The sequence below is a fragment of the Paroedura picta genome, chromosome 11, assembly GCF_049243985.1.
Source record: "Paroedura picta isolate Pp20150507F chromosome 11, Ppicta_v3.0, whole genome shotgun sequence".
NCBI classification, from domain to species: Eukaryota; Metazoa; Chordata; class Lepidosauria; order Squamata; family Gekkonidae; genus Paroedura; species Paroedura picta.
The window spans coordinates 46,111,856-46,124,492 of NC_135379.1; the positions used below are offsets into that span (position 1 = coordinate 46,111,856).

At 43.8% G+C, this 12,637-nt stretch overlaps 1 protein-coding gene across 1 annotated transcript in view; it reads right to left on the bottom strand.

The window, feature by feature from the left end:
- Positions 1-282: 282 nt before the first annotated feature.
- Positions 283-12,637, bottom strand: part of ITGA9 (integrin subunit alpha 9) — a 237,380-nt gene continuing 225,025 nt past the window's right edge. The window contains exon 28 of the mRNA XM_077302684.1: positions 283-7,383. Coding sequence (XP_077158799.1) covers positions 7,285-7,383 — 99 coding nt within the window. The 3' untranslated portion in view covers positions 283-7,284. The remainder of the gene's footprint in view (positions 7,384-12,637) is intronic.

The window sequence follows — 12,637 nt, forward strand, 5'->3', positions numbered from 1 at the left end:
TCCGTGAGTGTCCTGCATAGTGCAGGGGGTTGGACTAGATGACCCATGACGTCCCTTCCAGCTCTATGATTCTATGATTCTATGCTTGGGACTGAAACTGGGACCTTCTGCCAAGCAGATGCTTCACCACTGAAGCATGGCTTCTCCTCTCCAGTGAGAAAGTACTATATAAAATACATTGAACAAAAAGAGCAACCCTTTCCCCCCAACCCCTCCCTTTTAACATTCCAGCAAACTGAAAGTAGAATCAAAGATAAGCAACATTTAATTTACCAGAATAACTTTGTGGTCATTTTTTTTTTATTCACCAAAAGTTTCCTTTTTAAACCTGACATTTCCAAAACAGTGCAAGTGAATCAGAATACAGGTGAACATACAATCAGTAAATACAGGTGACAATGATAATCACATTCACATCCTTCTGCTCAAATAAATTCAAGCACAAAAGTTACTAATTTTACCTTCAGAGCAAAATGTTAAGCGAGCAAGTGAGAATGGTGCAGACGGCTGGCTTGTAGATTCAAATGTGTGCCCTCAAGGCCTTGACCCTTTTCGTATCATTTCCAGCAAATTTTGGTATGGGATCCTCTCTGCTACATGCAATGCCGTTGATTTCTGCCTATAAATGAAGAACCCTTTGTGCCCTTTAACATTGCCAGCATTTTGTATTCCTATTTCTCTCAAATAAAATATTTCTGAAATTTATCGTCATCAGTAAACAATTTGCATGGGTTACCTAACCATTTGGAGTTTGAAGATGTTTTAATGACTTCATTCAATATAAGAAATGCCTTCCCACCAAGAGTATGGGATTTTTGTTATGGGTCTGTTGTAAAAAGCCAGTTTAGATATGCAGAAATAGGTGATATAGCCTTCCCCAGCTCATAGAATTTCAGGTTACAGGAGGGATAGTAAAGGATTAAATGCTCCCATAACATAGAAGTCTCCTGTGTTTATATGCATTTTCTTGACATGTTAACCTTTCCAAGTGCCGGGATCTGCTTGCATATGGGAAAGGAAGTATATATTATCTTACCTTCACATATTACCTTTCCTTCTGAAATTATACTCTTCAGGGAAAACTATCCCTCATGTGTACATTTGGAAGTCACAGCTTTACTCATAGTCGACTTAGGGCCACCCCAGATTTTATGGCATCCATGGATCCAACCCATGACTATTTAAAAATGCTGCAAGCAGCTGATCCTGATCAGGCTCTCAGAAGGACAATCTTGTCCTTGCCCTCCTTCCGTGTTTTCAAGGGTCACATTTTAAAATGACCTGAATTCACTTCTAAAATGGTGGCAGCATCCATAGGTTGTACCCATGGTGCTATAATGACTAGTCTGGCCCATAGGAGCATCCAGCCAGAAGGTTATTTTGTCCTCCCTAAGGACTTGGATTATGTAGCCTGGGTCATCCTTCAGGATCAATTAGAAGAGACTGGATCAGACCACAGATATTATTAAGTCTTTCTAGTTACATGGTTTCTTCCAGTTCTGTTTGTTTTATTTTTGTTTAGTTTGGGAGAAGTTTAGTTTGTCAGAAGACAAAGAGTTCATTATGCTGTCAGAGAGTTTACTGGAATGTGAGAGAGTGGAGCAAGATTTTTTTTTTCATACTCTCTTCATTTTAAATCTGCAACATAAATCAAATTGGATTCATTACAACAGAAAACCCATAAACTAAGGATTACGAAATATTTTTACCTTAGTTCACTGAAGGCTGCTTCATTCATTGTATTTGTTTAGATTTTGGCACTATTAGCACTCGCATTGCATTTTGGGAACCTGGGGTTAAATTCTCTTTCGATACAATATGCAGCGTGACTGTCGTAAATGCTGAAGCACCACTTCATATCTGCCATGGAATATGACAGGTGCTGTTTAGATATATGCCCCAGTTGTGAGGCTATTGTAGCTGTAAAAGAGCACATCCCAGATTGAGATTTGGATTCGGTTTAAAACATTCTACCCTCATGGTTTGATTCTTGTCTGTCGAAACCTCCCTGACCCCCTTCCTTCCTTGTGGAATATATCACGATTCTTCCCACCCACACACGTTTGTGCTTCCTAGAAATGCACCACGCTACCACATGGGCTTTGTTTATATTACCGGTGATAATTAAAACCAACGGATACTCGATAATGGAGGGAAAAATAACTGTGAACATTTAATGAAATCTGAATTTATTTATTCTTTTATTATCTCAGGGTGCACTCTACTGTCAAATGTGATGATTATAATTGGAACTAGACAGCCATTGCAACAGAACAGCGAGCAGCCTAAAAGGTAGCAGAAACGTAGCCTAAAAAGTAAGAAAAAAAGAACTGAACTGTTTGTAGTCTGTAGTCTGAACCACAAAATAATTAACATGGCATAATGCAATACGAATTTGTGGATTTCAGTTCTGAAATTCTCCCCCCTCCATTGTCCTTAAATAATCAGGAAACCAAACAACATGTTCCTTTGGAGAGTGGAAACTCCCACTGAATTAAGGATTATGCCATAATAGAAGCCACTGCTTCTCTAAACTGAAGGGCGGGAGAGTTGGAATGCTAGCCAATTCCTCTTATTTCTAGGAAGGAAAGCATTAGGGTAGGTCTATACCAGAGGTAGTCAAACTGCGGCCCTACAGATGTCCATGGATTACAATTCCCATGAGTCCCTGCCAGCATGGACATCTGGAGGGCCGCAGTTTGACTACCTCTGGTCTATACATTATGTCTGGGATCCATCGTTGCTGAATTTCACCTATTTCTCTGCCTCACTACACATCCTGCCTCTCAAAGCCTTTTGTCCATGCAGCTCCCATACTCCCCACCACAAAATATTTGGGTGGTATAAATGGACTCCGGGGAATGGTAGAGGACAGGAAGGCCTGGAGGATCATTGTCCATGGGGTCGCGATGGGTCGGACACGACTTTGCATCTAACAACAAAAATGCCAATTGCTGATGGCCAAAGATCTCATAGATCAGGGCTGCCTGGCTGGCTTTGGGTTCATTTCCACCTCTTCCCCTGGCTTTTCTCGGTTGCTGAAAGCAAGAGTGAGAATGGTCATGCAAAGCCTTTCTTCCTGTTTTGCCTAAACCTTCACAAACAAATACAAGGCCTTTACTGGTGTAACTCCTAAAATTTCATTTGGGGCTGGTAGAACAGATTTCCCAGATGGAGGGCTGTCAGATTCATTATGGAGTATACAGATGGAATAGTCTGACGTGAGCTGTAGTTCCCAGTCCTTTCATCTGTGGTGCCCAGTTTGGATCAGGACCACAGGACACATAGAGAAGGGCAGGTTATTTGGCCTCTTGGGGGAAACCACCTGCCTCCCAGGGAACACAGGGATCTTCCCCTGGTCTTGCTTCAGGCTGGGAAAATAAGCTGACTCAAGCAAGGACTCTGGAAAGGTAGCATATCCATTTTCTAAAGAGGATGAAGCCCTTGTTGTGAATACTCTGCCCTTCCCAGCCTCCCCTCTACCATCCAGGAATTGCTCAATGGACAGTGGACAGCCCTATCTGGAGGGCTACTGGTAACCAGAGGCCAGCTGAGCCAAGGCACCCCTGTAGTGTTAGAAGGATTGCTTAGCTAGGATCCACTAACCACAGGGGCAGGCAGACTGCCCAGTGGGTGCAGGCACCAGCTGAATGACACTCCATCACAGGCACTGCAGGACCTCACGTTCTAGCCCACCCTGGCTACAAGATGAACAGTAATTCAGTATAGCTCCTGGTAGACGAGAATATGCAGACAAAACATCTCTGGAAAGATAAGTAATAAAGTCAATAAACCATGACCTAGTGGCATATTACTTCATATAACAACTGAAAGCTGCCCTAAAATGTACCTAGTGACCTTGTTCTCATTAAAAAGGAGGTGCAGCTGTTCACAGATGAAGGCAAAAACCAGGTTAGTGATTTGCAGCAGTTCTTTTTTAATTGCCCTGGCAGAGTTATTATCGTTGTGACACCGAAAGGGTCTTCCTTTATATTTTGGACCTCTTGCTGGTCATCCTTGCTTCTGAGCCATAAGGCTGCCTGACCAATGAGGCTGCCTGACATTGCAGCCCTTGCGGTGCAGTCCTGCAGACGTGAACATCTAAGAATGACAGGTCAGTTGCCCCTGAGTAGATGAGTCGACACTTCAGCTAAGTGGAAAACTTGTCATTCATAGGATTATCTGTAAAGGTCCTTAGAACTCCCAAGAACTCCGAGCAGCTTTGGATGAGATGGTAAAAACAAACAGACATAAAACCCAGGTGAACACACGGTTACTTCCATTCTCCTTATAACACCCAAGATCGCAAAGTCAAACTCTCTCAACTCCGGCTAACCTGGATCTGTGTAGCAGAGCCAGGAACAGCGACTGTCCGTCACCATTTTAAGTAGGGTTGTGCGCGGCAGCGGCCTGGAGCAGCTGAATTGGATGCCGCCGCACACAACCCTAATTTAAAGAATTCCTACAAGTACTGACCATTGCAGAACCCGAGCAAATCTATTCAAAGAATTCTTGCCAAGAGATGGATCCCAAATCCAACCTACTCCTCATTCCCGGATGACACAATTGCTTAAAATATCATCAAGAGAGATGCATTTGATAAGGAAACCCATAACCCCTGAGCACTTACATTTTCCAAATGGTTTTTATGTGCTGAGCACTGCTATCTATTGCTATGACGTGTACATGAAGCCCATCAAACTTACTGTTGCCAGTGTGTGCCCAATTGTTGAACAGCCTTATTTACATGGGACTCAAGCAGTGGGTTTTGATAACAAACAAACAAACATGCAGGGAGCAAGTGGGATCCAGTTCGGCCATGGATTTACCGGAGGGCCTCAATGAAGCCGCTGACCTGTATCCTACCACTCCATTAAGTTTGAGGCTTCCTCCAAGTTAAGTGACTTTTCCTTCAATGACAGAGACATTTACATTGGAGGAAGGTTCCTTGGGCGGGAGGAACGTCCTCCAGCCAAAGGTCAAATTTCACCAATGATGCCTAAGTACATATTTTTCTCCTGAAAAACTAGAACAGCGGTGGCCTCCATCATACAGCAGCCGTGGGAACATAGCAAAGCTACAATTGCAAAGAAGCGTGCACAGGAAAGGTGAGATAAAGCGTTATAAAATAATCAGGCATTGGATAAAGGGAGTTCCCCCCCCCCTGTTTATGATCCCTTGACTCCCCTGTTCCTTTCTATTGCTCAAGGACTACAGGACAGTGAAGCCAGGCTTGCCAAAGGAAGACATTCGTTGCTGTTCTCTTCAGTGCATCATGCCCTATGAACAAAAGTTATACATACCAGTGTGAACTACAGTCCCGGCTGTTTAGCTGTAAGGGACTGTTCACTGTAACTCAAACTCGTCAACGATCATTCATAAAGTATGTCGCACTTTGATGGGGTGGATGACGTGGCACGGTTTTTGACAAGGAGACATGGACCATGACATGATGTCATTCCCAAAGGATGCTTCAGCACTAGCATTTAGTAAACAAGTACATGCAGACCGAAAATATATCCTGTTGCTTTTCCTTAACCCTCATTATCTTGTGGGTGGGCAGAATGGATTGGGTCAGTGCTTAGCTCTTGTGGCCCTTTCTTGCATGCCCAGGGAAAGGCCCAGTGCTACTTTGGGATCTGAGAGTGAATTTCTTCCAGGCCAGACTAGTCTGGAAAACTAGGGGTGGGGTTGGGGGGGGCATCATCTGGGCATGGAATTGGGGTCACTGTGGTAGTTGTGAGTTTCTTGCATTGTGCAGGAGGTTGGACTAGATGACCCTGGAGGTCCCTTCTAACTCTATGATTCTATGACTTCCCATTTCACTTATTAAAGGGTTCAATTTCTATGCCAGAGCTCCCAGACCACAGTTTGTTTGTTTTTTCCTTCTTCAACAAACAGATACATGGGGCCAGTTCAGATCTGGACCACATTGCAGGAGGAGGAACACTTTAGGCTTTCCCCTCTGTAACATTTCCCCCAACACGCAACAGCCACAATTTGCTCTACTGGGGCAAACATTCACAATCTGCATTGGTAGCTACACACTACCCACAGACATCACTCCAACTTATCTTATATCTAACTTGCCGGATCAAATATGACAGGCATTTGAATCGCAAGGACTCAACGGTTACTCTGGAAATAGTTTTGAAATAAAGATAAAGGTATCCCCTGTGCAAGCACTGGGTCATGTCTGACCCTTGGGGTGACGCCCTCCAGCGTTTTCATGGCAGACTCAGTACAGGGTGGCCTTGCCAGTGCCTTCCCCAGTCATGACTGTTTTACCCCCCAGCAAGCTGAGTACTCATTTTACCGACCTCGGAAGGACGGAAGGCTGAGTCAACCTTGAGCCGGCTGCTAGGATCGAACTCCCAACCTCATGGACAGACAGCTTCAGACAGCATTTCTGCCGCTTACCACTCTGCGCCACAAGAAGCTCACAGTTTTGAAATATTCTTGTTAAAAATACATGCCTGGTAAGGATGTGTGACGTCTTTTGGGAGAGGGGTATTATTGGCAAAGGATAAAGGAACAAATTTTCTAAAGTGAGACATACTTTATGGACAGTCCGTGCACAATAAGAATCAATTTAAAATATCCTATATATATAGCATTTAGGGTCCTTTAGCACACAACTCAAACTTCTGACTTTTGTGAGTTTTTGTTGTTGTTTTAAACAAAATGCAAAAACTTTGGCTGAGTGCCATTGGAAGATCTATGTACAACATCACCAAGAATGGTGGATATATTCTGTGAGGTTTTTCATCTGTTTCTCTTCTGCATTGCAATTTAAATGTATGTCTGATAAATATATATATACATACAGATATGCATGTCCAACATTTCAGCTGAATATCAGTGCTTTTGTGAACTATATATAGCTATTCAATAGAAAACATAAAAACATTGATACAAATATATAAAAAGACATAATCAGTATAAAAAGCTTATGTTTATAAAAGGTACTTTTTTCAGGCAACAGTCTTCCCCTGAGGGTACACGGCATATGTTAGATTTATAAATATTGCTCTGCACTGCAGCTTAGTTATCAAAGTTCATCTCTTTCAGGAAGTATAAATCACTCCAGTCACCTGATACGTCTGCAGTGGTTGCCTCAGAAAACATTCCCTCGCTTAAGATGACGACGGACAATGGGGCCTCCGAAAAATCTGGAGAAGATTCCTTCTTCCACATATGGAAGATACAAGAGCAGGACCAATAGGGTAGTAACTGTGTGTCACATGACTGGGCTGTCAATGTCCCTCCCCCACCTTCAGCCGTTTACTGGCTTTTCTGCACCCAGTCCCAGCTGTCTTCGTTCTCTTTCCTGTTCTTCTCAGCCTCGATGATTTCTTTGTATTTTCTGCGAAAGAAGCCCATCTGCAAAAGAAAAAAATAAGGCTTGGTGAATGGCTTTATCTATCAGTGGGAGCTCAGCTCACAAATGAGCTAACCTGACTACCAGGATTTCAGACCTATTGCCTTGAATGGCTAATTAGTGGAATTAAATCTTTCTATTGCATTTTTTAAAATCCTGCCCACCTGCCGACAAAGAAGCTCTGTCTGGTTCTCTAACCACTGCATTAACACTGTACGAGTAAAGGCTACAATGCATGCCATCACGTTGCAACTGATTTACAGTGACCCCAGGAAAGAGCTGTAAGACAGGGGTAGTCAACCTGTGGTCCTCCAGATGTCCATGGACTACAATTCCCATGAGCCCCTGCCAGCAAATGCTGGCAGGGGCTCATGGGAATCATAGTCCATGGACATCTGGAGGACCACAGGTTGACTACCCCTGCTGTAAGAGACAGCACTATCAAAATATGGTTCCAAGGACTGAATAACCTGGGAGGGAATAAAAATCTTTATTAGGAAGAGAGAGTCAGAGTGACATTCTTGACCCGATTTCATTCTAAATCTGATTCTGAGTTAGATGGTGGTTCAAAGAGTAGTCTGGCAGATCCTTAAGCTGACCATCCACTCTGAAGAGGCATGTTAGTTACAGAACTGAGTTTTTAGTGACAGCAAATGCGTCCAGTGTCTGGACAACTGGGGTAGATATTTGGTAGTGGGAATTTGGGCAGTAAGATTATACTCCCAATTCAAGCCAAAGTGGAAGAAGGAAATTTCTAAGGAGAATTCCTGCCCAGTTGAAAAGAGGAAATTCGGTGTGCAGATTTCTTCAAGACTCGCATGTGAGAAAGTGCTTCAGACTCCTTAGTAGTCAGTGGGTTACTGGTACTTCTAGGAAGGGAGAAAGTGGTAGTACTAGCCAAGAATGCCCACCTTCTAGAAACCAGGGGAATTCAGTGGAACTCAAAAAGATCTGACAGATAAGGGGGGCAGATATTTCAAACAGAGAAAGTGCTCTATTGGATCAGTCTGAAATGGTTATTGGCCCTCCTTCTAATGTTGTTTGTTTACATTTTTAATTGCACTGTATCATTTCAACAGTATTTTAAATTATTTTAATGTTTCTCACGTTCACTTCTTTGTGGGCTTTGATTGGACAAAAAGGGGGCATGCCCTGCATATTGCAGGGTGTTTGACTAGATGACCCATGAGGTCCCTTCCAACTCTATCATTCTATGATTCTAAAACATTTAAAATCCATAAAAGCTTCATCCAATCCAGAATGTTTCTTCTGGGAAGCTCAAAAAACAGGGTACGGATGCAATATTTGGTGTTCAGAGGCACTGCCTGGAAGGCATCACTCAATCTGTCATTTCCCCTTAATTTTATCTCGGCTTTCTATTATTCTCTGTAGAACTGTTGATTCTCCATTCTGTCCCTTTATCCTCTCCCCTTGCCAGTTTCAGAATATCACCACTTCACATTGCCTTTTTGATCTGATATGCATAAAATAAATACAGCAATGGCATGTAGGCAAAGACAGTTGCGTCCCACAAAATTGCCATGGCAGCTCATAGGGAAGGTGGCTTAATTCTGTTGCATTAGGCCAGCAGTGGAAGTATGAGAGCCACTGCTGGCACAACAAGAATGTTTTGTTTTGTTTTTAGCAGGATTGTGACAGGTGAATCAACTAGATTGAAGGTGCCATTTGGAGTTGCTCCTAAACCTTGGGGTTTGCTGAATGAGCCTGCAAATAATTAACGTGAGGCTCACTTTGTAAGTTTGTGGTCACAACACAAAAATCCACTGCAGCTGCTGGCCAGCACAATGCCTAGGACAAAAATGGGAATTGGTTTCCGTCAGAGTTCTCCCAGTTCATTGTTGTGTACATTACAGTGTACAGCAATGACATTCTAATCTCAATTGGGCACAGGTGTGCCTCTGAGATAAACATCCTATGGACTAGAGCCCACTTTGTTAAAAGTGTACAGAGGGTTCCTCACTAGGAAGACTTTTTTTTTTTACGTGAGATGGTAAATTCACATGACCATGAAATGCAAAAAGCATGAGATATCTAGGAAAAAAGCAAATAGCAGAGACCAAAACTAAGACAACATTATTAGAATCATAGAGTCACACAATAATAGAGTTGGAAGGGACCTCATGGGTCATCTAGTCCACTATGCAGGACACTCACATCCCAATCGCTCATCCACTGTAACCTGCCACCCCCTTGAACCTTCACAGAATCAGCCTCTCCATCAGGTGGCTATCTAGCCTCTGTTTAAACATTTCCAAAGATGGAGAACCCACCACCTACTCAAGGCAAGAGACATTCAGAGGTGGGTTTGCTATTGCCTGCCTCCATGTCTCAACCCTGGCCTTCTTTGTGGGTCTCCCATCCCAATACCAGCCATGGCTAACCCTGCTTAGTTTCTGAGATCCAGCAAGTTCCAGCTATCCTGGGCTTATCCAGGTCAGGGGGTAGACCCCCCCCCCCCAAAAAAAAATAACAACCCTAGGAAATTCTTTCAGTCTCTTTGGAATTCTTGTAACTTCCTCTTTTTAAAGAAAAATCTTCTCAATGTTTCACCTTAGTAGGACCTTCCCAAATGACCTCAGATTTCAATTTAGGTGAAATTCAAGAGCAACTCTTATTGCAGCACAATACTGGAATGAGTTTCTTTTACGGTCCCCAACAGAGAATGAGGTATTTACTTCACATTAACCACTCTGGAATGCTTCACTCAGGCAGGGAGTCGGCCTGTGCAATCGCAGGCTTGATGCATGATCTGCTGGGAGCTTCTGCTGCAGAAGTCCCCTTGCTAGGAAGAAGCACGACCATTCACAAGAGATTGGGCTTCCTGTGACCAACAGGAAACGACAGCTACAGCCTCCTTAGAAAGCCGTACCCTTCTGTACAATTTGAAGGTTGTGCAGTTGCCAATTTTTGCTGTCCATGGGATATCGATCCGCCGTTTTACAAGTCTTCGTACCCAACTCAAATAAATATGGTTCTTTTACCATTGGGGGTTCTCAGTTCCTTACTGGGATTTTTATGCCCTTTCCAGAAACAAAAAAATAATTGTAATAAAGAGGCTTGGGTAACCACTCAAGAGTAATTGCTCAAACGAAGCAGCATGCCATTGAGATCATTAAGTCAATATTTTGTTCATTGTAATTAAACATTTATGTAACTCCCACTGTTTTAAACCTGTTTTCAGCCTCCTGCAGAGTGTGATGCTTTCGTCTACCTCCATCAGTCAGATGTTATTACCCTCTTTCCCAATACGGAGCATATTTAAGACAACTCCGTACATGAGCTCCAACGTAGCTATGTTTCTATTAAACATGACTTTTTAATTGAAAATCTTTCACCAAACTAAATTTCGACAGCACCCAGAAGTCTCCTGTTCTGAACTGGCTATGTTCTGTTGGAACTTGATGCCAGACACGGAAGAAAACACTTACTGCCGTGGCATACCACATGCCAGGCTCAATTCAAAGGGCCGGGGATAACTCATATAAACCTTTCATGGGCTGGGCCCAGCAAACACAACTATTTCCATCATCAAGCACCGGTTGCCATTTGCATCCTGGATCAAGTTTAAAGTTTTGGTATTGACCTTCACGGCCATCTACGGTCTGGGCCCCACATACCTGAGGGACCACTTATTGCCTTATGCCCCCCCCCCTCTGCAGGGCCCTTTGTTCTGCAGGTGCAAACCTGTTGGTGGTTCCCGGCCCAAGGGAAGTGCGCCTGGCCAGGGCCAGGTCCTTTTCGGTCCTGGTGGAATGAGCTCCTGGAAAAGCTAAGAGCCCTGCAGGAGCTCTCGCAGTTCCACAGGGCCTGTAATATGGAATTCTCCCACCAGGTCTTTGGTTGAGGCCGAGCCAAATAAGATCCATGGGCCCTTCCTTGCCACAGCTGGGACAATACGCTGACTCCCATATTTATTTTCCCCTGAGGCATGGGATGCATAGAAGGGGTGCATTAAACTATGGGAAATGGGCTGGGGCTTAGACTAGTGCCTCTGAGGTTTCCTTAAGGGATTGGGATTTTTATGTGTTTTATTGTGGGTGTTTTAAGCATTGTACCTTGCCACGAGCCAGCCAGTCTGAAAGTGGCAGGTAATAAATAAAAATAGATAGCTCAAGAGTTATGAAGAAGTGTTGGTTTTTTACCCTACTTTTCACTACCCGAAGGAGTCTCAAAGCAGCTTACAATCACCTTCCCTTACTATGTGGGGTAGGTGAGGCTGAGGGAGCTCTCAGAGAAACTGCACTGTGAGAACAGCCCTAACAGGACTGTGACTAGTCCACTGCATGTGGAGGAGCAGAGAATCAAACCCAGGTTTCCAGATTAGAAGCCACTGCTCTTAACCACACCACCAAGCTGGCTTTTATCTCTAATCTATGTTCTAAACCAGGTCTACAAGGCACATAGGCAAGCATTCCTGGTGGCTGTATCAGTAGCTGGCAGCCATGGTGACCAAAGAGAACATCCATGATCAGAAGCAATAAACCTTTGAATATCAGTGCTACAAAGTAATACCGAGGGGAGGTCTTAGACCCTGTGCTTGGCGGCCCATCAGGATAACTGGCTAACTACTGTGTGCAACAATATGCTGGGCTAGATGGACCACTTGTCTGATCCAACAACGCTCTACCTGTGTTTTTGTGTTCTCAAGCTTGCAACTTCCTTTCCCTGGGGACTCACTAAAGCTTGACCCTTCATGTATTTCCAAAGCAGGGTGACATATTCATGCAAGCCAGGTTTCTGCTGGATACTCACAAGAACGGACAGATTAGAATAATTTGTGTCTCTGACCTTGGGAGGGTTTTAAGTCGGAATGAATGAGGTCCAGTGTGAAAAGGTATTCAGGAGTACAAAGCATCAAATACTGGAGACAATGTACACAATCCATATTCACAAGAACTGCATGTTTGTGAGACTTAAACATGCATCTTTACACCAGCCTCAAGCACATTTAGCACACACTCAAACTACCTAGAAGTGCATAATTCTGGCTAGATCCCATCCAGTGGGTGTATTCTGAATAGTTACTTCCTGGGAGCCTGACATCTCTAGACTTTGAAACTGAAGATCTGGAATGGAATTGGTAAGCCATCTGTGAAACCAAAGCAAATGGGAGCCCTTTCTGCATCTCTAAGCCATGTGTGGTGGCTCTGTGCATGCATTCATGCGTGCAACTGCCGCACATGCAAGTTTGCGCCTCCACCGGGCGCAAATGCGCACACGTGGCCGGTTCACGCA